This window comes from Ceratotherium simum, chromosome 7, assembly GCF_057802395.1.
Source record: "Ceratotherium simum simum isolate JZ-2026a chromosome 7, ASM5780239v1, whole genome shotgun sequence".
Lineage (NCBI taxonomy): Eukaryota > Metazoa > Chordata > Mammalia > Perissodactyla > Rhinocerotidae > Ceratotherium > Ceratotherium simum.
This window is the reverse complement of record NC_141906.1, coordinates 60,171,019-60,198,957: the sequence shown is the minus strand read 5'-3', so window position 1 is coordinate 60,198,957 and position 27,939 is coordinate 60,171,019. Positions and strand designations below refer to the sequence as shown.

General features: G+C 37.3%; 1 protein-coding gene across 3 annotated transcripts in view; it reads right to left on the bottom strand.

The window, feature by feature from the left end:
- The window catches only part of DDX10 (DEAD-box helicase 10), a 280,191-nt gene that overhangs the window by 248,240 nt on the left and 4,012 nt on the right, over positions 1-27,939 (bottom strand). For all 3 annotated transcript variants that reach the window (XM_004427362.3, XM_087433666.1, XM_087433665.1), the window contains exons 2-9: positions 23,770-23,830; positions 22,853-22,983; positions 21,631-21,789; positions 20,469-20,589; positions 19,432-19,621; positions 13,011-13,137; positions 9,662-9,824; positions 5,412-5,496 (exon numbers count right to left, since the gene is read on the bottom strand). In XM_004427362.3, the coding sequence (XP_004427419.1) occupies positions 5,412-5,496; positions 9,662-9,824; positions 13,011-13,137; positions 19,432-19,621; positions 20,469-20,589; positions 21,631-21,789; positions 22,853-22,983; positions 23,770-23,830 (1,037 nt within the window). The remainder of the gene's footprint in view (positions 1-5,411; positions 5,497-9,661; positions 9,825-13,010; positions 13,138-19,431; positions 19,622-20,468; positions 20,590-21,630; positions 21,790-22,852; positions 22,984-23,769; positions 23,831-27,939) is intronic.

The following is a 27,939-nucleotide window of genomic DNA, read 5'->3' as shown; positions in this document are numbered from 1 at the left end:
CTGATTTGAGAAACTAATTGTGTTATCTCAAATGTCTACTCTGCGCCAGGCCCTGTTCTAAGTACTCAGAGTACATCAATAAAGTAGAGAAACATCCTTGCCTTTACAGAGCTTACATTCTAGTGAGGAGAAAGAGAAAACAAATACAATAAGTAAATGCTCTAGCATATTTGAAGGTGTTAAGTGCTATGGAAAAAAGAAAATACAGAGCAAGGTAAGGAGGAGTGGTTGGGGAAGGTAAGAAAGACAGCCATGCAGACACTTGAGGAAAGAGCATTCCAGCACAGGAAACACAATATAAAGGCCCTAAGGCAAAAAAAATACGCCTGGCATGTAGGAGTAATAGCTAGACCAGTGTGGAGCAGAGGGAACAAGTAGAGAATAATAGGAAATAGGGTTGGAGGAGGGTTGAATAGTATAAACCCAATAGGTCATTGGCTTTTACTCTGAGTGAAATGGGAAGCCATCAAAGGAGTGGCATGATCCGACTTGTGTTTTAGAAAGATCGCTGCCTGTTGTGTTGATAACAGACAGCAGGAGAGCAAGGGGGAAGTGCATGGGAACTAGACTCAAGAAATATCAGTCCATGGGCCGGCTCCGTGGCTTAGCGGTTAAGTGCGTGCGCTCTGATGCTGGCGGCCCGGGTTCGGATCCCGGGCACGCCCCAAGGCACCACTTCTCCCTCCAGCGTGAGGCCGAGTCCCATGTACAGCAACTAGAAGGGTGTGAACCTATGACATACAACTATCTGCTGGGGCTTTGGGGGGAAAAAAATGAATAAACAAAATCTTTAAAAAAAAAAAAAAAAAAAAGAAATATCAGTCCCCTTATCTACCTCTATAGCTACACAGGTCATATGCTACCCCAGCTCAATGCTTCTTGATACAAAATACAGGATTGGCTTTGCCCTTTTCTTAAAGTTTTAAATTCTAGATACCAACAGACAAAGGCAGAAGGCCATGTAAGGAGGCACCAGCCTCTATCCAGGAGGACTGGACTGAAGACAGGATCTTAAGTCTGAGCTAAAGATGAAAAAAGCAATAATTTTCACTAGCAAAAATTACTTCTATCTTATATATAAAGATATACACAGTAAATTAACGCTCATGGAAACTGTCTTTTCACTTCAATTTACAAACCAACTAAAGACACTTAAAAAAATTCTCATTATCTTGGGGCCAGCCCAGTGGCATAGTGGTTAAGTTCACACACTCAGCTTCGGCGGCCAGGGGTTCACGGGTTTGGATCCTGGGCACAGTCCTGCACACAGCTTATCAGGCCATGCTGTGGCAGGTGTCCCACATAAAATAGAGGAAGATGGGCATAGGTGCTAGCTCAGGGCCAATCTTCCTCAGCAAAAAGGAGGAGGATTGGCAACAGATGTTAGCTCAGGGCTAATCTTCCTCACCAAAACAAAACAAAAAAATTCTCATTATCTATTCCATAAACTGCCAGTGTTTTCCACAAACCATGAGCTCTTCACAAGTTATCACATTAGAAATGTTAACTACTTTCCATCTTTATATTTGCTGTTGATCTCAACCGCTGCCACTGAGTATGCAATGCAAAGAACTGGCCTCTGCTGTCCCCTAGTGGAATCACATTTTGCTACCTAAATCACTCAAAAGCTAAGATCCATGAAATGCAGCCAGGCAAATAAGGCTCAGCTGGAATATTGCTAAAATTATTATTATTTTACCACTACTCTGGAAAACAAAACGATGTGTGTATGTATATGTATATATATTCCCCTCATATATATATATATATATTCCCATCTCTTACATATGCACTCCCATCTTTTATATATACACTCCCAACTGTTTATATATAAACAGTTATATATAAACTCCCATTTTCCACTCACAGACACGCCCTCCCCAAATAAAAGCATTTAAAAACTTACGAATATCTGATGTGTACTTCCTAAATATTTATTTTCAACGGGGCATTTTTATAAGAAATGGGAGAGCTTGGTTTTGTGAGAACCAAACACAGCAAGCCCCAAAGATGATCACTTTTAAGTGATGGAATATATCACAAGACACCACTTTATAAAACTATATTCATATCCTTTGCCTCATTTGTCTCTAAAGGAGGTTATTTTGTCAAAAGGGGTATGGATGGTTAAGGAAAACAGGGGGGAATTTTTCTCAATTGCTAGCGATCAAAAGAATTTTAGACAGGTGAATAAATTAGAACAGAATAAGTACTTAAAGGCAACAAGCAGCTGAATCGGCCTTTATTTTTACTTAGCTAAAACACAGAAAAGAAAAAAAACAAAAAAGATTCCCCAAACCTTAGCCATTTTGCCACAAAGCACTGAATTCATTTCTCTATATTCATACATTATAAATCCAAAAGCAAACACTATCTGGCAACCTGGTTTTAATTACAGAATACACATAGGACTTTAATTAGTTTCAAATTTTAATTTAGCCTCTATTCAATTCAATTATCCAGTCTCATGGCCCACGAAACTTTCTATCTCTAAGATAAAAAAAAGTTGCCCATTAATGGCAACTTTTAAACTGCATTTTGGTTATTTTTTATTAAACAGCCAAAGAAAAAATAAGCATTACATACCCTAAACCTTTCCACTGATCATACAACTAAAATAGTCAATTCAAAATATTTTTAATTGGTTATGGTCAAACAAGCTTGTACTTTAAAAATTAATGACCACATTAGAAATTACATTACAACAGTTTGTTTTGTTTATTTTTTTTTGGTGAGGAAAATTGGCCCTGAGCTAACATCCGTTGCCAATCTTTCTCTTTTTGCTTGAAGATTGTCCCTGAGCTAACATCTGTGCCAATCTTCCTCTATTTTTTTATGTGGGATGCTGCCACAGCTTGATGAGCTGTGTGTAGGACTGTGCTCAGAATCCAAAAGCACTAACCCCGGGCTGCTGAAGAGGAGCACGCCAACTTAACCACTACACCACCGGGCCAACCCCTACAATAGTTTTTAAAATTTGTATTCTCTTTCTTCAAATACAATCAACTTTGATGTTGTTCTATCTCTTCATCTCCACAGTCACTAAGATCATTTTAATGTTCACCATGGCATGTTCAACTACATAAGATTTTTAACAACTTCTCTGGGGACAGTCAACCCCGAAATATTTCCCCTTCATGGACTTTTTCCTGATGCAGAGATGTCCAATAATCTTCATACAGGAAGAATAATTTTAAAATACTGCTAAATGTATTCTATAAAAGAATTAGTTTGCCCTATCCATGTCAACACCAATGGCACATCTAAAAAGCCTGTATGTCCCTGATCCAATATGTTAGTGAGAGACTAGATGCAACCTTATCTCTCTAGAGACCCACAGGACCACAAAATGCAAATATGTGCATGGGTACATGTAGCAATTCACACATACTACACATTTACCAAAGAGAATTAAACAGTGGAGAAACATTCATTCCACCAACCATAACTAATGACTTCTCTGAATATTTCACTATGAAAGATAATCCGAACATGTACACAACACGTAAAAGACATGATGCACCATGCACCTACTTTTAAAATAGAAAACAAGGCTGCTTTCTACCCAGGTCTCATTTACTTAACATTTGAAATCAAAATGTTACCATTCTAAAGGCAAGTTTGTCTGAATGCACATCATCATACACAGAACCCAGTTCTAACTCTACTGATTGTTCAAATCATATAGTTTATTGCAATAAAAAGACTTACTTTTGAACCCCCTAGTACATAAATCCTATTTTAAAATAGTTTCATCTTGCACTATTATACTATTCTCTCCCTTCATGCTGGTCAAAAGAAATACATTTAATTTAAGTGAGTACATTTTGATTATAGCCCATAATTAACAGCCCACAGGGTAAAACTGAATCAACAAAAAAATATTTAAACATTCAAACATTTTGTGAAAATTAGCAAATAAGCAGGAAGAGCTCTACTTCTTTTTAGGCTGTAAAAGGACATGAAAAACTTTCACTTCAGCTGAAACAAACAACAAAATTCACCAAAATAAAAAAAAATTATTTAAATCCAACTGAGAACTGTGGAAACAAAGAAACTTAAAAAAACTAAACACTAAAGGGACTTCCTAGATAAGCCAGGGATAGAGGACACTTTCATACCTGGGGCCATCTGCTGAAAGAGATGCAGGGTAAGTGGTAGAACAAGCCTGCTGGAGAAGGACAGTCTTTGCATGGATGAGGATTTAAGTCTTGGGACTAAAAATCCTGCCATCCCTTGGAAATCAAACAAAAATTGGTGACTTAAAATCAGAAGTAACTGTTAGTCCAGTGAGACCAACAGTTGGTGTCTCTTCCATCATTAAGCATAAATGTCTCATTGACATCCATATTATGGTTATCTAGTTTTGATGAGAAAAAAATGTAAATCCAAAGAAATAGTCCATCTGTGACTAATCATAGTTAATCATAACCCTATTGTGACTATTTAGGTTGTTTCCAATTCTTAACCATTACGAGTATCAGTAAGATGAACATCTTTACTGAAACTTTATCCATCTCTCTATTTTCTTAAAGTCAATTTTTGGATGTGGAATTACTGAGGCAAAAGGAAGAACACTAAGGCTTCTGATAGTATTACCAAATGGTATCCAGAAAGATGCTAACCATTTACACTTCCATCAGCAACACATATCTCGCAACTTCACTGCAACCTCAAAAGCAATGACAAAGCATATTATCCTTTTCATTCAAATACCTTTCCATGCCTTTTATTCCCAAATAATTACGACTCTGCTCTATTCTTTTCCAGATAGTTTCCCCATAGCTCATTAGCAAATATAGGGTGCTTTTATTGGGCGAGGCAGTGGGGACACAGAAAAGGGAGTACTTGCGAGTGGCCTCCAGCAATGCCTCTAATTCTCACACTAGAAAAAAACGAAAAGAGAGAAATTTATAAATCTATGACTCAAAACCACCCTGCTGCCTCTTATTGGAGCCTGTACCACAGGAAGTAAGAGAACAGATCTAGACTAGAGGAGTCAAACAGCCTCAGTTCAAATCCTGGCTCTCTGGATCTTCAAACAAGTTGTTTAACTGCTCAAAGACTCAGTTTTCTCATCTGAAAATAGGGATTAAATAATAATCCTATACCTCACTGAGGAGTCAGTTGGATTCAGTGAGACGGGCTCGGTGAGCAGTGCTGCTGAAAAGGTTAGTAAGGGAAGAAAGTTAGAACAAAAAACTAAAAATTTTCATGGATTTTTCTCAGCACTAATCCATCAAGTCTTAGTCACATGACTTACAACAGCTGATCAGTTGCTATCGACCTACACCACAAAAATACCAAATCAGCACTCACCTGAAATCCTCCATTTGTTTGTCTGCAGTTCGGAAAGCATACTTTTTTATTTAAATAGCAACAAAAGCAAAGATATGGGCCAACACACCTACCTGGCAGTTCTACCTGCTCTGTGAATATACGTGTTGGCATCCTCTGGACAATCAAACTGAAGAACCCAATTCACAGCCGGGAAATCTGGAAAGAAGGAATGTCAAGCTAAGAAATCAGTTTCAAGATCTGTGCTGCTGCACTATCTTTATTTCACAACACTGTTTGCCACAACTTTCCATCACATCAAACTGATAGGTATCATCTGTGAACTCTATTAAAAATAAAACTGTATGAACCAAGAGATAACACTTCTCTTCTTTGACAAAGTGCACTAAAAAGCGTTTGAATGTGAAGATTATTTCATATCTGACACAGAAGAGACAGATTGTTTTGTGTCAAACAAATAATGAAATACCCTGATATTTAATAGCCTAAAAGTACTACTTCTCATGGGCTCCTAGTGAACTATAGAACTGGTTTCTAAATTTAAATGAAGGTTTACTTTTCCTGTTATTCCTATTTCCATTCAAATTAATGATGTCTTTCTAAGTCCCTCTACCCATTTCCTAGCAATAATTACTCTCTATATACTTCTGGCTACAGAAGTTTCCATTCATTTCCAGAGATCCTGCTCTCAACTCCTTAAGAGAACTACCTTTAGTCATTTATAAACCTTGCTGTGAGGATTTCAAATCAATTTCTATCAGAGAGAAAAGGGCTGAGCACTAAAAAGAAAGAAAGAAAAAGGTATTGAAAGATATTAATACCTCTGACTACCTATGAGCATCAAAACTTTGACTAAGTCATACAAGCTACTCAAAAGAGTTGAATCCATTTAAATGGGGAAGAAGAACCAAGAAAAACAGAACAGAGATATCTAGAACAATTCTCTCTTTTGGGACTCGAAGTAACCAGGACCTCGGAAGGCAAGGGCATGTTTCAGAGCTATGAACAGGAAGATGGGTTGAAAGCAGCACTGAGACCCGCAGCTTCCCTCCCTTATCCTGTACATTTGGGGCTCTGGAAGGAAATCAAAAGTCTTTTACTGGAGAAAGGCTTCAAACCAAGACACTGCATAGAGTGGAAGGCAGGGGCACCAGAGCCAGAGGGAAAACAGGGGCCCTGAGTGAAAGTCTGAAGGCTGACTGGGAGGCCTCTGTGCATACTTCCTTGTTAGGCTTCCAGAAAGCCAGGAGCAAGCTTAATCCCTCTGCTCAAGAGATTCAAGTATTCTTCTCTGCAGAGACTGAATGTTCAAAAAGAATAGACTGACATTTTGGGTCCTTCACAAAATGATCAACTCTGTCCAAATCCTCTCACAACAAAGGCCTAGTCAACAAGCCTCATCCACGTACAAGTCACTTAAAATAAGCTTTGTGGTGCTTCAATGTTAAGTATAAAAAGACATCCAACTGCAGACGATTGGGAAAATCTCAAAAATGAAAGAGACCAAAGAGCAAAAATGGAACTCAGCATAAACAGAAAGTATAAAGAGAACTTTACAAAACTTAATGTTTTCGGAGAGATAACACTGTATCCAAACAAGAATAAGAGGTTATAAAAGAGGAGCTCTTAGCACTTGATTAAAATTGTAATAAGAAAGTTGAAATATAAAATCAAGGAACTCCCCCATGAAGGGCAAGAAAAAAATAATGACATGGGCAACAGAAGAAACAAGAACATTAGAGGATTAAAGACGTCAAATATTCTTCTCTAAAGAGAAAATAACGGGGGGAAAGGGGCAAATGTTATTTAAAAAGGCAAGAAAAAGGAAACAATCTAAGTATACAAATTGCCTCAGCAGCAAACAATAACTACACAGTTAAAGTAATGTAAATACTGAATGTTAGGAAACCAGGCGTGCGACACGTGCCAGAAATGAGAAAACTCAGAACTAGGAACACAGAAAACTAGGCAAATTTTAACTCAATTATTAACTCAAAGAAAAACACAAAAGAAAGTACAAGAGACAATCTTAGTATACTACTTCCCTCAGCAATTATATAGTCAAAACAATGTAAATACTAAATGTTAATTTTACCAAAAGTCATGATAGATGGGGGTAGTAGAAGAGGAATGACAGAGAGGTAACAATAGGAAATCTTTGGATAATTTCTATACTTGACAAATTAAGAAATTGTAGTATAAAATATTACTAAGAAATATAAAGTTAAATACCAAAAGAAGAAATAAGTTTTAAGTAGTTGTCTCTGGAGAGTGAGAAGGGGTAGAGCAGGGCCTGCTATGTCTCACTATTACACATTTTTACCCATGTGCATGTATTATTCTTTTAAAAATAAAATAATTGAGAAAATAAAGAATAAAGTTTTAAAAAAATACTAGTGTATTCCAAAGAAATTCTTGGACATTTACATAAGAATAGAGCTTCAGGATATTCATTATTCATTGTACATTTTTGAAATAAAAAGACTGAAACAACTTCAATGTCCATTATTCCAGGAATGGATAAATAAATTCATACTATGAGATACTCTACATAAGTACATTGGATCTTTATACATCAACATGTTAAGACTCAAAAAGCAACTTATAGACTACCATGTATGGTATCATTTATGTAAACTTTTTAAACACCCAAGATAATACTATATATTGCTCATAAATACATTCATATAAAATTTTTAATAAGCTAGAACAGAGGTCTTGACATTTTTTGTGCCATAGTTGAAGCCTATGAACCCCTTCTCAGAATGTTTTTAAATGCATAAAGTAAAACATAGGATTACAAAAGAAATTATAATAAAATATAAACATTTTATTGAATTTCTGATACAGTAATGTATATGCTTGTTTCCAACAAATTAAATAACATGACCTAGTTGTGGGTCTAATAACCACCATAACATCAAGCTAGTACTGAGCATAAACAACATTCCAAGATATCTGCAAAAACTGTAATGTAAAATGAAAATACCTATAATTTCAACTAGTGACAAAATCATAGGTACTATAATACCACATAGCCCATTGCTTACATTCATAATTGAAGGAAATGCTAAATTTCAGTTAAAGGTTAGCAAATATATTTAGTTTTTTCCCACATCTAAGTTCACAGATTCCCTGAATTCTATCATAGACTGGACCAGCGGTGAAGAGCCTTCAACTAAAAGGTTACATACCAAATATATGACAGTAACTATGTCTAGGGAGAGGGTTAGAGGAACAAAAAATGGGACAGGGAAAGAGTATAAAAAAGATCTCAACTGTATCTCCTAAATATTTGGTTTAACAAAATTCAAGGAAAATATGACAGGAGTAATATCTGTTCATTGCGATGTATGACACATTTTATATATGTAAATATATATATACACAATATAATTAACTGCTTATGTTGACCTGAACTATTTTAGGTTCCCAAATCAGGGGGGGGATGGAATTAGTGTGATATAAATAGATACAAACACAATGAAAATGTTTCAAAACTATATCTTCAAAGAGTCATGAGAGGTGGCGGGGAAGGGTGGGTGGGATGAGTTGTTGTGGGGCTAAGAAAATAGCCTAGAGAGCTTTAAAAATACTTTCACACTTGGGGCTACTGCCTCCAGTCACATGGAATGAACTGATATGATGTCTGAGAAATGCTCTAAAATACTACAAGAGGGACAAGGAGACAGGAAGAAAAGGGGGATTACAAAAAAAATAATTGCTGAAACGAGGTGAGATGAGGGTACATTAAACTTATTCTCTTTGTGTGTGTGTAAAATTTGCCATAATAATTAACACAATGAAATAAAGTGACTGAAAAGTTCAAATTACCATCTACTTATTCTCATCCTTTGTTCTTATCTCTAAATTAGTTTTCCTATTATTACTTCCATACACCATCCCACACCCACAAAGCCACCAGTTGTATAATATTATCACAGTGGATTTTGGAAAGTTTAAATACATTAAAGTAAAAATTAGAATGTTTGGTGAAAAGATGGACTTCACCAATTTTTCTTGCTAAATAAGTTATAATACTCAACAAGTTTCCAATTTGCAAAGAAACAGGGCTTTTTTTTGTCCATATCTTTAAACTTTTAATCCTCCTTTGATTTTGCAGGCTCCTCAGGATCCTATGATGTAATTATCATCATGAAACAATAAGAGCACAAAAGATGAAAAATTTCACTGACATATCCTTAATGTTACTCATCTCAGTTATCAATTTACTTATTTTTCTCTTATAAGAAAAGAAAGCCTAATTATTTGAGTCAAACTATTTGAATTCCCAAAATATACCCATTTATAAGGAAGTTGTATTTCCCACGATCACAGAATATTTTCTCAAAACTTTTCTTACCCAGGCCCCTGGCTGCAATATCAGTAGCAAAGAGTACTGCAGCTCTCTTACGGACAAATTCATTATAGACTTCCATTCTTCTCATCTGGGGCTGTCGACCATGGAGGGAAAGTATAGAAACACCAGGACGTAGCCGGCAGAACACTCGGTACAGATACTGAACCTAGGCGTTAACAGAAAAATTAGTTTGGTACTTCTAAATAACAGCAAGAAGTAAGCTTACAGATGACCACTGAAAATGTATTAAGGAGCAACAAGTTTCACCAATTAAAAAAATACAGAGCAGAGGGGCCAACCCAGTGGCATAGCCGTTAAGTTTGTGTGCTCTGCTTCGGCAGCCTGGGGTTCACAGGTTCAGATCCTGGGCACAAAAAAAACCCAGAGCACAGAAAGGGAAATGTAGTCAAGAGCTGTGGTCTTCAAACATTTTTGCTCACATTATTTCCTAAAAGAATTTTGAAAAAAATATGTTCCCCCTACATTTTTTTTTTTTTCAGTGAGGAAGATCAGCCCTGAGCTAACATCCCTTGCCAATCTTCCTCATTTTTGCTGAGGAAGATTAGCCCTGAGCTAACATCTGTGCCCATCTTCCTCTATTTCGTACACAGGATGCCACCACAGCATGGCTTGATGAGCAGTGCACAGGTCCATGCCCAGGATCCAAATCTGAGAACTCTGGACCGCTGAAGCAGAGTGTGCGAACTTAACGACTACGCCATCGGGCCAGCCCCCATGTTCCCCTTACATTTTTAAGTTAGTATCTGACATTTTTCCAAATTTAAGTGATTGCAAATAATGTAATTTTGAGGATATATTAAATATTGATATTTTAAAGTAAATACTTAAAACCTTTTATAAGTGTATCCAATAGCATTTACATAGCACAGCCATTTGATACCCACCACTAATTGTTTTAAAAATAGGTAAAAATAATGAGGGAGGCTATGCATGTGTGGAAGAGGGCTCCTCAATTTTGCTGCTCCTAAAACTGCTCTTAAAAAGTACAGTTCAAAAAAAGATTAACAAAATGTGAAGAAACTCTTTAACACAAAGAAATTTTGCATCATTTCTTTTCCTCTTTGAACTCTTCTCTATTTCCTGACCCCACAGAACTTTATCTTAATAGTTTTATGCTTGAATATGCTTTTATTGATTATTTTATCACAATTCATGATTTTCTACAACAAAACTATGTATATCAGTTTTAACTTTTTTAAATTTCCTGTGGTCATAAAGCTGCATTAAAAATTTTCTTCTCAGACTGAGCTTTATTACAATTATTAATATAGAACTAACCAAACAAAAAAATGTTAGAATTTGATTAAAAAAGCTGTTAGACATAAAAAATAATTTTATTGTAAATACATCTCAATATATGGACTAGACAGAGCCGACTGTTATTTTGTTATTTTAGTTTTATTATTCATAAATGAATACTGCTGATTGCTAGACTAAGGAAGAGTACAGCATCATTTTATTCCTATTTTCTCTTTCTAATATAGGTGTTAAGAAAATCTCTTCAGGAAAATACAGAAAATGGACTAGAATGAACATTAACTCTTTGAACTCCTATAAAATGTTTCAAAACCATGATAGATTACAAATAATTTTATCTATCAACTAATAACTCTATTAAGTTTCCCTTCAAATTTTGTCGAAAATAAAGAATGAGAAACTACCCGAATTGCAAAATGACTTGTTACCCAGTTCTCAGAGTCATTCACTTTCTGAACAGCAATACCCTGGTGCCAGGAAGCTTCTCTAATCCTGAGACCATGCACCAACAAGATTAGGGATAGATGAACTCATGCCTTTCTTTTGTACTCCAAATTGTAATGGTCAGGCAGAGAAGAACCAGCAAAGGAGGTTAACAGAACAGTCAGAAAGCAAGAGAAGAAACAGGTGAGTGGGGAGTCACAGAAGCCTAAAGAAGTGTTTCAAGAAGGAGGGAATGGTCAACTGTGTTAACGCTTCTGAGAGGTTAACTAAGATAAGGACTAATGACTGACCACTGACCCTGGCAAACTGTAACTCTTAACAAGGGCTGACTCAGTGGAGGACTGAGGACAGAAGAGGAGATGCAGTGATTCAGCTAGTAGAGATAAATCTTTAAGAGTCTGCTATGAAGAAAAGCAGAGAAGAGAAGGACTGGAAAGGAATATGAGATTTGTTTTTTATTCTTAATATGGGCAATATTCAGGAATAATGAGAAAAGAAAACAGGAGAGGGGATATTTGTAGTAACAAATGCCTCATGCAGGTGAGAGGACAGGATCTGGAGCACATATAGAAGGGCTGGTCATAGATACAAGCAAGGACACTGTCCACTGTGACAAGAGAGAAACCAGAATATTATAGAATAAAAACTTTAAACATACACTCAAACTTATTTCCTTGTACGTAGATACCAAAAACATCCTTTCTTTAGGAGATGTAAAGTTCTAAAAATCTAAAATAGGTCCAAAAAAAAAATCTGAAGTCATTCTTTCCATGCTAAAATGATGGGGTCCTGTGCTTTCCCCCAACAATACACAGACCACTACTTATCTTACCCATAAGCTGGAGGGAAACTTACCTGCATATTTATCACGCTACACTATTCCAAAGCTATACATCTAGAATCTACCTACTATATGCCAACAACTATATGTCATCAGGCAATCTGAAATACAGTAGAGGAAAACTGACACAAAATCAACCACAGTCCCTTCTTTTTAAGGGAAGAGACCAAGTCTCTGAATCCCTTATTTGTAACACATGGCTAGTGCTGAAGAAAGGTTATAAACTAAATAAATTAAAGATATAAACACTACAGAAGGATGGCGAGGGAGCAGTTGATTTTAACAAGGAGATTGGGGAGTGTAAGAAAAGGACTTCCAAGTGTAACATCGGAGCTTAGCCTGAAACTACACTAAATATTCCCCGAGAATTAGGGTGAAGGGACACAGGGAGGGCATTCAGGAGATCAGCATGAACAAAGATTAGAGGCATGGAAATAAATGGCATGTTTGGTTCAGTATCATGGAGGGTACGTGAGTGTCAGATTATTGGTTTAGACTAGCCATTCAATTGCTCATTCTATCAATATCTGAGGGCTACTATGCTCTAAGTATTATGCTAGATGCTAACAATACCAAAGCAAAACCTGACAGATTTTTCCCTTCTTAAGCTTAAAATCTCATCCACAGGCTCCTTTAAAACAAAGAGACAGGATTCTCATTATCTCCAGATCCCTCACCACATCTAGCACTGTATTTACCAGAAAAGAAGAATTGTTACCTAACTGAAACTTGGTATTTTAAAAGGGATGACTCAACATGAACAACTTAAGAAAAATAAACATTCGATACCTCTTTACAACTGGAGAAAAATACAATACTTTTCTTCTTCAGGTGGCTTCTCAGAAAGGAATATAGCACACTTATTTTTTGCTGCAGCTCACAAACTATGTAGTTCTGTTCCAAAGTAGCAGGGGTGCTTATGGAAATAAGAGGAGGAAAAATGTTAAAAATATGCCACGTTGGTAACTTTGAAATCCAGACAAAGAAAAAGAAAACAAACGTTAACAAGTGGCATGCCTCTTGAACGAATTTCTCACATACACATACATACCCCAAAAGAAAACTTCTCTATTGTCTCTTAGGAAATGAATTCAACACATGACTAAAATACATTCAAAATCCCTTATAGACTGTATATCAAAAATATAAACAGTGGCTGCCTCTGGGTCAAGGGTCAACTGGTGGGCATGAGGTAACTTGCTGGGCTGATAATGTGCCACATCTTAATAAGGGGTTTGGGTTACATGGATATACACATTTATCAAAAAACCCAGCAAATGCTCTCTTAATTTGTTCATTTCATTGTAAGTAAAAAAAATCAAGAAAGAAAATCTCTATACAAATACTGAATTCTAATTAGTGATATGTATACTGAAGTATTTAGAAGAAGTATACAAACGTCTGCAATTTACTTTGAAATGCATCAAAAATAAGATGGGTTAACGTATACTTAGAGGGATGGATAAATGGACAGTAAATGGATGCTACTATTAGGTATCATCTAGGTGATAGGTATAAGGTATTCACTGTAAAATTCAATTGTGCTGCATGTTTGAAATGTCATAATAAAAGGGTGGAGAGACATACACATACATTTACTCCTTGAACTAATAAACCTACTTTTAGGATTCTGTTCCAAAAAATACTGATAAAAAAACAGAAAGATATGGCATTATTTATAAAGCCAAAAAAGATGAACATCTAATCATATGTCCAGGGCCGGCCCCGTGGCTTAGCGGTTAAGTGCGCGCACTCCGCTGCTGGCGGCCCGGGTTCGGATCCCGGGCGCGCACCGACGCACCGCTTCTCCGGCCATGCTGAGGCCGTGTCCCACATACAGCAACTAGAAGGATGTGCAGCTATGACATGCAACTATCTACTGGGGCTTTGGGGGAAAAAATAAATAAATAATAATAATAATAAAAAAATTATTAAATCATATGTCCATCAGTAAGGAACTTATGGAATGAACTACTGTACATCCATACAATTAAGTATCATGCAACTGTACAAAAGGAATGAAGAATCTATCCATATACTGCCGTAGAGTGATCTCTATGACATATTAAGTGAAAGAAGCAAAGAGCAGAACAGTACATAGAACGTGGTACCATTTATCTATATTATGTATAGATACACAAATACATTACCTATATTATATGCATACGTTCACACACATCGGCATCCCTGTGTGTGTGTCTTTTTTTAAAATATAAACAGAGGCAGACGAACCAAAAACTAAATTGCTTAACCATAGGGGAACATAGGGGAACATATGGAAAGAAATAAATTTAATTTTTTTAGAAAGAAAAATGAAACAAATGAGCCTAAAGGTATTTCAAGTTGATAGCTTAATGACAAGAATTTCAAAGGAATCTGTTACATTCTTATCAGGATATCTAAGGAAGAAAAGAAATGCAAAGGAATCTTAAACCTTCATAAGTAATCATATTGTTACCAATAATATTGATAGCAACCTGAAACTATTTTAGATAAACCGATAAATGGAACAAAGAAGTAAAAGACATTAGGAATGAAACTGTTTGGCATAAGAAAAAAATACATATATAAAAATCAAAAGAGACTAAGTTAAAGGCTATAATCTTAAATTTGATTTGTAAATATCAGCATAAACTCATGATGTGTCTTCTCTTTAAAAAAAGAAAAATCTGTCCACTGAAAAGCCTGAACATAATGACCATCCCATTAGCACCTAGACTATGGTTTCTAAATACAATATTCTGCTAAAAGGATTTTACATGGGATAGAAACATAAGATGAACCTAGAAGATGAGAAAGCAAGAAAGCCAAAGACTCCTGGGATGTGTCTAAAGGATGCAGGTAACAACCTGAAGAACGTCCTAATACCCAAGGTTTGGGATGATGCAAGAAAATTTGAGTATTAAAAATATAGTAATAATTTCTATTGACTGAAGGGTAAACAAGATAGTATGTTTAAATGTATGAGTTAATATCATTAAATTATTATTTATTAAATGTCATTAAGTCTGAGTTTGTTTTAATAAAAAAAACACTGCTCACATTTGGAAAATGCCAAGGAAGCAACTCATTAGTCTAAAAACTGGTCAATAAAGAGAATGAACCATGTATTCTGGTATTGTGACCTTCTTGTAAGAAGAGTACCTCAGATAATCAAGCAGTTGGGAAAGCTTCTTGATATAGAAGTATTCCAGTTAAGAAATAATAGAATCAGAATACAACAATTTTGCAAATCCTAATGAAATAATGGATCTAGGCAATAATCATCACTGGCTGCTAAAATTATTAGGTTAAAAAGTTATTGTTCCTGCCATCAAGGAGCTGTTTATATCAGATTAATCCTTTAGCCTAGAGCATTAACTATAAAAGCTGGATTATGTATTAAAAAACTGGGGGCTGGCCCGGTGGCACAGCGGTTAAGTGCACACGCTCCGCTGAGGCGGCCCAGGGTTCGGATCTCGAGCGCGCACTGACACACCACTTGTCAAGCCATGCTGTGACAGCGTCCTATAGAAAGTGGAGGAAGATGGGCACGAATGTTAGTCCAGGGCCAGTCTTCCTCAGCAAAAAGAGGAGGACTGGTGACAGATGTTAGCTCAGGGCTAATCTTCCTCACAATAAAAAAAACTGAAGGCACCAGAGAGCAACCAAGGCAGCCAGGACTTGAGGTGCTAAAGGAGAAAATGGAAATGCCCTGAGGCAAGCCCCATATTAACCTCCACTTTTCCCTCAAAGCATCTGCTGATTTGCAAAGACAGAAAGTAGCAGCCTTAGGCCTAAACATGTCAGTCCAAGATCCTGGAGAGAAGAAAACCAGCAAAAACTGAATCTGAAATTCTTCATACAATTTCCCCATGTTCCAACTCCTAAACTCAGCTCACACAAGGCAAAGTAAGTAAAAACAAGCAAGAGGCAATAACCGGGAAGCTACAGAGCTGAGTAGAGATCCTGGCAGTCTCACAGCGCTACAAAGTTCAGAACCTGCCAAGGTGAAAGGGCTCTGGTAAATACCCCCATCTTTAAGCTGAGACCCTCAGAAAGGCTATGCCCTCTGAGTCATGGCTATACCCCAGGACAAAGGGCAAAAAAGAAATAGTATAGCCCAAAGTCTAAAAGCCAGGCTAGTTCAGATCAAGGTAATCTGTCCTTACCACATCTGCCTGCCACAGAAAACATCCTCATGGTTTTGCTAAGAACTAAAGATAAGAAAAATCTTAAAAACCACAAATTACCTTCAAAGGAGCAAGAGAACTGTCAGCTGACTTGAACAGAAACAATGGGAACTAGAGCACAATAGAAACGTCTTTGAAATGAGAAGAGAAACACTGCCAAGACATCCTTCAAAAATGAAGATGAAATAAGGAGGTTTTCAGAAAAGTCAAAACAGAGTTTTTCACTAGTAAATCTGAACTAAAAGGAAATTCTCTGAGCACATGAAAAAAAGATACAAGAAGTAAGAACATCAGAAAGAATAAGTATTTGGGTAAGTCTAAATACAAACTGATGTTTCAAACAATAATAATAATGGTTTATGGGGCTTAAAATATGTGTGGAATTAAAATACTTGACAATGAAGGCACAGTAGGAAGGAGTAAAGAGACTTAAATAATAATAGGGTAAGGTAAATGTAATGAATGAAATCTTCCAGTTAAAAAGCAATTATCATACCAGATAAATAAGAATAGAACCATATGCTTACAAAGACAAATCTAAAATATAAAGGCCCACACAATGTAGAAAGTAAAGGACAGAAAAAGAATCACCATGCAAACGCTAACCAAAAGAAACTTACTATAGGCAGACTAATATCAAACTAGACTTTAGGGCAAGAGGTATTAGTAAAAATAAAGAGGAACATTTCATAAAGACTAACGATTCAAATTAACAAGAAATGTAACAGTAAATTTGTATGCACCTATTAACAGAAGCTCAGAATATCCATCTCAAATTTGAAATGTTTCACAATTCACCACAGAATTCAACTTATACTCATTGTAAAACACGGCAAATCACTATGGCCCAAAGAGAACTATTTTTTCTTAAAAAAAAAAAAATTAGAAGCATCATTTCACTACATATAGCAACAAAGAAAACACACTGGTGTACTTCTTCTAAGTATATTCTGACATACAAGTTCAGAAAGATGCGATTTTGATTTTCTGGTCCTTCACAATCTGAGAGTAAATATTCTATAATGCCTTAAAATATTCTTGACTATAACCTCTCGTGGTATATTAATCCAATTGTTAAGGTGCTAAAGGGGAAAATTCAATAACGACATAAGACAAAGTTCACAACAGCATCTGGTTTTTATAATGCTTCTGGTGATTCTGAAATTACAGAGTACTGCAGTCATCATCATAACCTGCAGTTTCGTAAATTATGTCACTAAATATCTGCCTTCTAAAATGATTTCTGAAAGCCTTCGTTTTTCCCCACAAGTGATGGAACTGCATTTTGGAAATCATTTACAAAAATCAACAGTCTGTGTATTCATTTTCTTCTAACTCTATGATCTACAGATAATAACCAACTCTTATTATCTACAGAAATGGGAACAGGGGTAATATGTACAATTAACTTATATAAATTATAAAAGGTTTTAGAGACCATTTAACAATGGAAAAGTTATTGTCTGCTAAAGACATTAATGAGTTTTGAAAATAGGCTGAAAGCAAACAGCAAATAGAACAAAGAAAATCAAAAGACCTAGACAGTCAGTCTCGAGATTATCAAATTAATTGTACCAAGAATTTCAATAGCCATCTCACCACAGCTTTATCAAGACCAATGTCTCCTCAATAGTAAGTCAAGAAGGAAGCTATACCTCAAGTATCTTACAATTTCATTCCAGAGTTTTTGATAACCAAAGCGACCAGTACTCATAGATTCTCTAAAGTTTATCCATTAGGATCACCTAGAAGCATAGAGTCTGGCCTCTTCTCAGGCTTTTTTAAATCCTAGACATCTGTTGGTTGAACAAGGTCAAAGTGGGCCTGAATGCCCATATTTCCTGTATTTAAAGACTTCCAACAGGATAACTCAATTCATTTTCCCAATCTCTTTTCAGACTAACATTTCATAGCAAGATATGCAAGTTTTTAGATAGAAATAATGGAAGGATTGAATCCATATTGAGATCTTCAACATAGATTCAACTTACATTCACTGGAAAATATTTCTGGAAGTCAACTATGTCCATAGTCTGCAATGATTCATACCAGACATACAGACACGTCCAGTTGTCATATCAAAATACACTTTAAAACATTGCCCAACTTATTTACACATCTCTCACACACACACGCACTTTTTACTGTTACAAACACACACATCTTACTCTCTGGTTTTCAGTGAAACCAGGACAAAACAGTTGCTGGAATATTTTAAACAGAAAGGTATTTTGCTAAATATTAATTCATTTGATAAAATGTGTTCCAAAGCACACTAGTCCTGCGTAACGCAGCTAAAAAGAATGATTCTGTACCCAAATAATTTTAGTAAATGCAGAAAGCTATATTCATCTCCTACTGCTTTGGAAAAATCAGTGTCCATGAAAATATTAAAGGCTCTGCAAAGTCTTAAAGAAAACTTGAACTCAGCACTTGCTACTATCTATCCAGGAATGCATCCTCCTGGAATGCATCCATCTCCATTTTATGGGGAGATAGTGGTAAATAAATACCTGTTAACATCTTATGGAAAAATATTTGTTCCCAAGACCACATTTTGGAAAACACCGCATTCCAGTATTCTCACATTTAAAGGTGCATCAAGAATTTAAATAATTTTTACTAATATATTTACTTGCTTTGCATATCTAGTAACACATAAAATGACATTTCCTAGAAAATATTAATTAAAAATATCAAATTCTTAAACTAAAAAGAGAACACTAATTTTTGTGTGTGTGTATATGTGTGTGTGAGAGAGGAAGATTAGCCCTGAGCTAACATCCATTGCCAATCCTCCTCTTTTTTGCTGAGGAAGATTGGCCCTGGGCTAACATCCGTGCCCATCCTCCTCTACTTTATATGGGACGCCACCACAGCATGGCTTGACAAGCAGTGCACCGGTCCTCACCCAGGATCCAAACCTGCAAACCCCAGGCCACTGAAGTGGAGTGTGTGAACTTAACCACTCTGCCACCAGGCCGGCCCAAGAACACTAATTCTTGATTGAATCAAATATGGTTCCAAATAGTACATACCTGTATTTTGCTTTTTCATGAACCCAGACATACTCAGGGTTTTTCAAACTCAAGCGTGCAAGGTCCTTTACAGATTTGGTTTGTGTAGCTGAGAAAAGCAAAGTCTGACGTTTCTTGGGAAGATTTTCAATAACAGCATTCATGGTATCAGCAAAGCCCATATCCAAGATTCTATCTGCTTCATCAAGAACTAAAAAGGGAAAATGCAAAGTGAACTACAATATTTAAAATATACATTAGGCTACATGCAATGTGGAATCCTGGACCGGATCCTAGAACAGAAAAAGGACATTAGTGGAAAAACTGGTAAAATCCAAATAAAGTCTGGAATTTACATAATACACCAATGTTAATCTTAGTTTTGACAAAGGTACCATAATTATGTAAGATGCTACACTAGGGGAAACTGGGGGAAGGGTATACAGGAACTCTACTATTACTGCAACTTTTCTATGAATCTAGAATTGTTCCAAGACAAAAAATTGATTTAAGAAATATAAATTAGGTAATATCAGAAGTGGATGTTTCTTAAAAGGTAAAACTCAGTGTCAAATACTGAAGTGCCTAATTTCACATGTTAAGAGTACTTAGGGGGCCAGCCTGGTGGCACAAGTGGTTAAGTGCTAGCGTTCCGCTGCGGCGGCCCGGGGTTCACCGGCTTGGATCCCGGGCGCGCACCCATGCACCGCTTGGCAAGCCATGCTGTGGCGGCGTCCCACATAAAGTGGAGGAAGATGAGGCATGGATGTTAGCCCAGGGCCAGTCTTCCTCAGCAAAAAAAAGAGGAGGATTGGCAGATGTTAGCACAGGGTTGATCTTCCTCACAAAAAAATAAAAAAGAGTACTTATATTCTTCTATTTTGATTTTAAAAAAAGTCTCTCTGGGTTTGAACGCATATGCCAAAAAATTATTTCAAGTTATTTCTCAGATTGTTTTTAATCAAAATATTTATCCAGTAAAACATTTCTATCATTAAAATTTATGAGGGCTCTCTCCTAAGTCTGAGATTTTTTCATTAAAAATTCACTAGACTCACCTAACATTTGGAGATTGGTAGCATGAAAACATATTGTTTCATCCATGTGTTGAAGAAGCCGACCCGGTGTGCAAACGAGTATATTTATGTTATTGATCCTCTCAGCTTCATGTTTCAGATCCTGAAAACAGTTGTTTCTTTTGATTACACAGACACATCACTGAGCAGCCTGTATACCAAAACTACAAAAGCCACCTGCATGTGGCATTTCATTATACAATGCAGATACTCTAGAAATAAATGTCATTTCTCCCTTCTATTTCTGCAGCACATCCAAATTTCTGAGCCAAATAAAATACCTTAGCGAAGTATTTTCACTAAGATTCTTAATCATACCCAGGATTTTGAAGCCAAGAAAAATATCATATGAATGCTCCAAGCATCTTGATTTCTTACTAAGTCAACCAGAATCAACTTAAAAACTGGACTTATTCCCATTCTTTAAGTTAGGACCCAGGGGGCACTGAACAGGCTCTCTGACAACACTCATTGCACTTTGTGGACTGAAAAAAAAAAGAGCTGAGCATTCTACATTCTAGAAGTTGTCTCCATGAAAGAAGAACCAAAGAATGGTAGTTGTTAAAGCTGGGTGACATGCGTTTGTGAGGGTTTGTGATGCTCTACTTTTTTTGTCTACGTTTGCATATAAATTCAAGAATTCAAGTATTTATCCTCACCCTAGAAGAGGCTAGCAGATTTAAGCATTCTAGGTGTACTATAAAGTACAGCAAAAGCTGAGCAGGTTTTACCAAGACCTAAAATAAACATTCCTCAAAACTATCTTCCTTTCTTCTGCTGCTGACCCAGCAATGTTCTGAATTATTCACACTCTCAGATACCTTATTAAAAGTAACTAGTTCACATATTGAAATGGTACCTTTCCCAATGTATATTAACAAATAGATTTACAGGTTGGTTAGAGTAGATTAATCTCAGAGAAACTGATCAATTCAGAAACCCTGACATAATGGACTTTCTGGACCTGCAAAACTGATGACCAGACTTTAGATGACAGTGACCACACCAGGATGCTACCATCCACAGTCTAGGGGACCAGCCTATCCGTTTAGAGGAAATCTCCACCTCTTCCATCTCAACTGCTACAGTGCTCCACCATAAGTTATAGAGGGTAAGAAGGACAGACAAGGACAAAAAGACAAACCTTTCCACCAATGATGAGACCAGCTGAAAAGTCGTGATTCTTTCCTACTTTTCGGAGAACCTCAAAGGTCTGATAGGCCAATTCTCTCGTAGGTGATATTATCAGAACCCCCAGCCCATCTGTTGAGGTCCACTGCAGACGATATAAGGCTTCCAGTACCTCAAAAGAGATAGCAAATTCATGTTGAATAAGTCCTTTAAAAAAGGTAGCTTTTTCATCCCTGAGTCTTAACGTTGACCCTCCAAATCAAAAGCATCTTCCAAGCAGAAGGCATACCAGTCATGAGTTTTACCTAATCAGAAGAAATTGTTCGCTTTTTCCTTTTTCTTCCATCCATGAGAAGTATCCTCCCCCAATTCAAGAGGAAAGGGAAAAGAAGCCCCATGGTAGCTCAGCTGCTGCCAGAGCCATGCCATCAGGAGACTGGCGATTAGCAAAAGGTATGTGCAGCCCTCAGACCATTAAAACGGATTTCAGAAAAACATCTGTCACCATTTTCTGAGCAGAGACCACATTACAATAAACTTTCATCTGTGTAACTGCTACAGTTATACAGTGACTAAGTTTTCTAGTTGTACAGAGACATTATTATAAAAAATTAAGATTTAAGAGAAAAATGGTTTTGCAATACTTGGAACAAAAACTCAAATGTGAGTTTTCTGACCCAATTATTTCGTAGGAATTAAAAATGAGACCAACTGCATAACTGAGATATAAGTGAATGCCTAAGAGGGTCTATTGTTTTACTGCCATAAAGAACCGGTATCAATGTCCCAGAAGATTCTCAACGAATGACCCAATCTCCTTAAAGTGAGCATATTTCAACTTTATCGTAACAGGTGGAAGTATAAATGCAACTGGGAGGTTTGCAAGGGTGAGAGCACAAACAGCTTTCCCCACCGGTCTTACAGCAGAGCAGAACCATTCCGACCTGACACCCTGGAATGTCCCCCATCCTTCAGGACTGTAAGGGCTTGTCAAGGCACAATAACTCATTTATTCAATAAGTTATGGAGTGCCACGTGTAAGGCACTGCGCTAAGGACCTGGGGAACACGGTGGAGAAGATGACAGATTTGGCACCTTTCTGATAAAGCTTGCACTCTAGCCAGGGAAATCCAACATGAAACAACTCTTTACATATTTATTTATTTCTATCTAGGCACAGAATGTTTTAAAATCATGTAATAGAGGATCTGACACAATAGGAATAAACTACTTACTGGAACAAGAAAAGCCAAAGTCTTGCCAGATCCAGTTTTGGCAGCTCCAAGAACGTCTTTACCTTGCAAAGCCAACCCGATGGTCTGCCTCTGTATCTCAGTTACCAGACGGTACTGGGCTTCTTGCAAACCTGCCAGTATGGAAGGGAAGAGAATGACACTTTAGAAAATCCCTGTGGAACGGTATTATGGGTTGAATTACCCCACCCCCACCGCCCCCCAAAAATTCTTACGTTGAAGCCCTCACCCCCGGTATCTTAGAATGTGACTGTATTCAGAGATAAGGTCTTTAAAGAGGTAATTAAGTTAAGATGAGCCCGTTAGAGTGGGCTCTAATCCAATCTGACCAGTGTCCTTATAAGAAGGGGAAATTTGGACACACAGAGACACCAGGGGTGTGAGCACACAGAATGACAACCAGATGATGAGGCAGGGTCCAACTAAAAGCCAAGAAGAAAGGCCTGGAACAGATCCTCCCCTTACGGCCCTCAGAGAAAATCAATGCTGCCAGCATCTTGATCTTTGGACATCTTGCCTCCAGAACCGTGAGAAAATAAATTTCTGTTGTTTAAGCCACCTAGTCTGTGCTATTTTGTTCTGGTGGCACTAGTAAACTAATATAAAAGATGTCACACTTTTGTTTGTTCTCTTGCTTATTTCAGCTGACATAATTAGACTTCATTTTAATTATTCAGCGGCCCTGGTATCTTGTTTTTACTACTGTTCTTTAATCACTCCAGGAAAAGACAGAACGACAAATTGGTAAAACTCGAATTAATATTGTTTCTTGTTATAGGTTTTCATGATAGCAAAATTATTTGCCAAAATAATATTTTTCAGGTTAAACTCTCTAAAGCCTTTTCTATTTAAAAAAACATCAAGAAATCCAACATGTCCCAAGATCATTATATACCTACCTTTCAATGTTTTTTTGGACAAGGGGAAATCTGAAAATCTTGTAATTTCATTTACATTTATCTGAAAAAAAGAAAAAGGAGACTGTCAGCTATGACAAAATAATGTACTGTGTAATTCGTTTTACAACAAAACCATTTTTTGTCTACATTGTGCTTGCCTAGCTCATCCTTGGTACAGCAGGATTGAATTCAATCACCACTTCTGATTAAAAACCATCACTCCTTCTGAAAGGAAATATGTCTTGAGGAAGCCAACATGCATCAAAAATATAAATTTGTAACCATTTCAATTGGTAAAAAAAAAAAACTTCATTCACTCAAAAAACACACATACGCTAGTACTACTACCGTGAACATGCTTCACCTCTAAAATGTAAAGAACACAGTAAATCACCACCACACCAATTTTAGGAAGAAAATTTTAGTTCATCCTTCAAGGAATATCAGTTTAAGAAATAAGAGGCAAATGACCCTAAACCACAGGCCTCGATGAGAATAGTTCTATTTACACACTTTGGAGAACAGATCGAAGTTAGCTGGAGAAATATATCTTGTTAGCACAAACCTTTCAAAGTTTTAACGACAAATCAGTGGTATGTGAAATCCAACCTGACAACTACCCATTTGGTATACACTGAAGGAGGGGTGTTATTTAACAATAATCAGGGGAAGTGTCTCTGTCACACTTTGAAGCGACAATAAGTAACATTTTGTCTTTTAACTTTACATTATCTGAGTGTTCATTACTGATGTTCTTCATTAGCATAAACCCAATTTTGTGAACTGCATTTAGGCTGCTCAGGAGAATTATTTTATTACAGATGCTGAAAGCAGGAACTACTGTTTAGATCTGGGAACAGGCTGCCAAATTATTCATGATTCACAAAAGGAGAAGGTTGCATTTGTAAGGTTCATTTATTTAAATTATACTCCAGGCAGTAAACGGATGACAGCTTGTATTTCATTTTACAGTCTACACATCATCTTTCCCAAGATTCTTAATGTAGCCCAGACAGGGTTATTCTCCAGTCCTCAAATGCTGAAAACACAAATATTAAAACATTGCCTTAATCCCTACAAATCATTCCAGATAACACTGTAGAGGAGGCAGAATCAGTGTACTAGCACTAGAAGGAGAAAAGTTTATTAGAAAAATATCCTGTCCCATTCAAGAATCTCAATTAGAAGGTAAATCTCCCAAACAGGACAGTAAAACGGTGCCATCCACCCTTGCACTTGTAGTATTATCAGCTAAAAAACTGTTTTCACAGAGAACGGATTGCTTACAGAAGGAGCTAGATGGGCAACACTCTTCAATCCCCATCGGAGATACAGCACAGGTAAAGCAGGCTACTCAGATGAAATACTGCACATCTTTCTAAAGTCTGTTAACTTCCTAGAGAGAATGTTTGCAAGAATGAAACTGTTCCAGCACTCCATCAGACATTACAATGTAAAGATATACAACACATTCTTAGAAAGAAGTCACCAAGGAAACAGAAGGAAATTTTTATTCCACTGATGATCTAGAACAGAGGTCAGCAAACTATGGCCCAATCCAATTTGCTGCCTGTTTTTGTAACATTTTACTGGAACACAGAAACAACCATTTATTGACCTATTGTCTACTGTTGTGACAGAGACCGTATGGTCCACAAAGCCTAATAATGACTATTTGGCCTTTTACAGAAAAAGTGTGCCAACTCTGTTCTAGAAGACTCTCAATTATATTCCAAAGAACACTTAGAAGCCAAAGCAGAAAATGGCTATGGTTCCTATAAACAAAATAACACTCTTTCCCCTTCCCTTCATTCCTTTCTTTTCTTAAAATCATTACTGCTTCCCAATCTTCCCACTCCCTCTAAAATCTGTATCATTCTTCTGAAAGTAAAGAACAGATGTTTCAGCGACCATACTTGTTAAAGACTTTCCAACACTAGTGGACAAGTTGGAGGGGGCAGAGGATGAATAGGGTGGATATCACTTAACTACCCTCCTATACTTCTTACAACTCTCTTCTTACAACTTGTTTCTCACAAAAGTGAATAAAGCTTTTACATCTTGAATGCAGGAGAAAAGAAGTATAAAAACTTCCTAGAATGCTCCACCTATTGCAACCAAGAAAAGAAAAGCAATCTGCTTCAAATCACACCAGACCAAATTCTGATTAAGCGGGAAAAAAAATCCAGATTAGAATGCAGACTTCCTATACGGCACAGCTGATAATAATAAAGTCTAAATGAATCCCAGGCGCAGGGAGCTTGAGTCATTGAGCAACAGTGAAAACAACTGCTGAACTAAAACAAATAGCTCAATAAGCTTCAATCCCCGAGTCCCCCTCAGCCCCTCCAACACACACCCCCTTATGGGGCTTAGAAATAAGCCACCCAGATCTCTCATTGTGGGGAGCACAGTTGACTGAGGATGCCAGCAGTCACTCTTCCAGATCCACGACTGGAAAAGACATGCTTCCCTGGCCTGCTCCCAATGACTGAGCAGGACAGAGGATTCCTCTAATGGGCAACTTTGGCTGGAGGACACCCCATCAGCCAAAGCAGCCTGAAGACTCTTCCTACCCAATCCTCCTTTCGTCCTCTCTCCCTTTTCCCTACTCCTATTCCCTCTCCTTCACCTTCACATTTTCCCCCAATAAATCTCCAACTCACTTAATCCCATCTTGGCATCAGCCTCTCAGCGGACCCAGGACCTAGACTATATCACTAGTCTCCTATCTGGTCTTTTAGCCTCCAAACCCTTTACAGCTTGGTTGTGTTCTCTAACTGCCCCCAGAGACTCCCCACTGCTTCCAGATAAAAGTCTCTGAACACGGCCTCTGTATAAGCTTCCTACTGTTGCTGAAACAAATCATGACAAACAGTGGCTTAAACCAACATAAGTTTATTAATTTACAGTTCTGGAAGTCAGAAGTCCAAAATGGGCTTCACTCAACTAAAATCAAGGTGTTGGCAGGGCTGCATTCTTTCTAATGACTCTAGAAGAGAATCTATTTCCTTGCTTTTTCCAGCTTCTAGAGGCTGCCTACATTTCTTGGCTTATGGCCCCCTTCCATCTTCAAATCTAGCCAGCAAGGGCAGTCAAGTGTCTCTCACTTCACAGCACCCTGACACTGACTCTTCTGCCTCCCTCCTCCACATTTAAAGACCTCTGGTGATTACACTGGGCCCACCTGGATAATCCAGATCAATCGCCCTATTTTAAGGTCAGCTGATTAGCAACCTTATTTACCCCCTCCCATGTCATTTATTCACAGGTTCTGGGGATTAGGACGCAGACATTTTTAGGAGGCAATTATTCTACCTACTACAGCCTCTGAAGCCATTCACAATCCACCTCCAACCCTCTTGTCCAGCCTCATCTGAAGCCAATTCAGGAACACATACCACACTTCAAGTATTTCCCCCCTCAAAGAACACCAAGTATTTTTATATCTTTTTGTATTTCCTCATATTGCTCCTTCCGCCTACAATACCCTGGCCAATCTTTTCTATCTGGAGAACCCATCATTCAAGAACTAGCTCCGCTCACGGCTACCACAAACCGCTGGACAGTTTGTGCAGTCCACAAAGGCATCTGGTAAACCTGAGATGTGTGGGCGGAGATCTAGCCCACATGCCAGGCCTGAGACTGCAACCACCAGGAGAAAGGGTAGCGTGCCAGAGGAAACACATTTGTCTAATTCACCTGGCCATAAAGGGAGCTGCACGAGATAACCCAACCTTTTTTCCCCTAATTACACCATCCTCTAACTCCACAGCACTCTACATATTTACTATTATAACATTTGTCAAAAGTATATCAACTCTACCCCACCTCCATCACAGCTCCCTAGGGACACAGATATGTATTTTTTTCCATCTATTTTTGTGTAGGCCTCAACAAGTATCGGTCAAATTTTTTCAAAATGTTTCTCAATTAAATTGTTCAGTATTTCACCACTGAGGCTACTGAGCACCACCTGTGTACTGCTGCGCTGTAATAAAACTGTTATGCACAAATGCTACCATCCGAGGAGCCATATGGTGAGGGTCTGCCCCTTAGTTACCTAGAGAATAACAAATCTGCTATGATTGTATTCTAGTATTGCTAGTCCCAGCAATTGATTTCACACTGCATTTATTTCTTGACAAAAATCTTTAAAAATATTTCTAA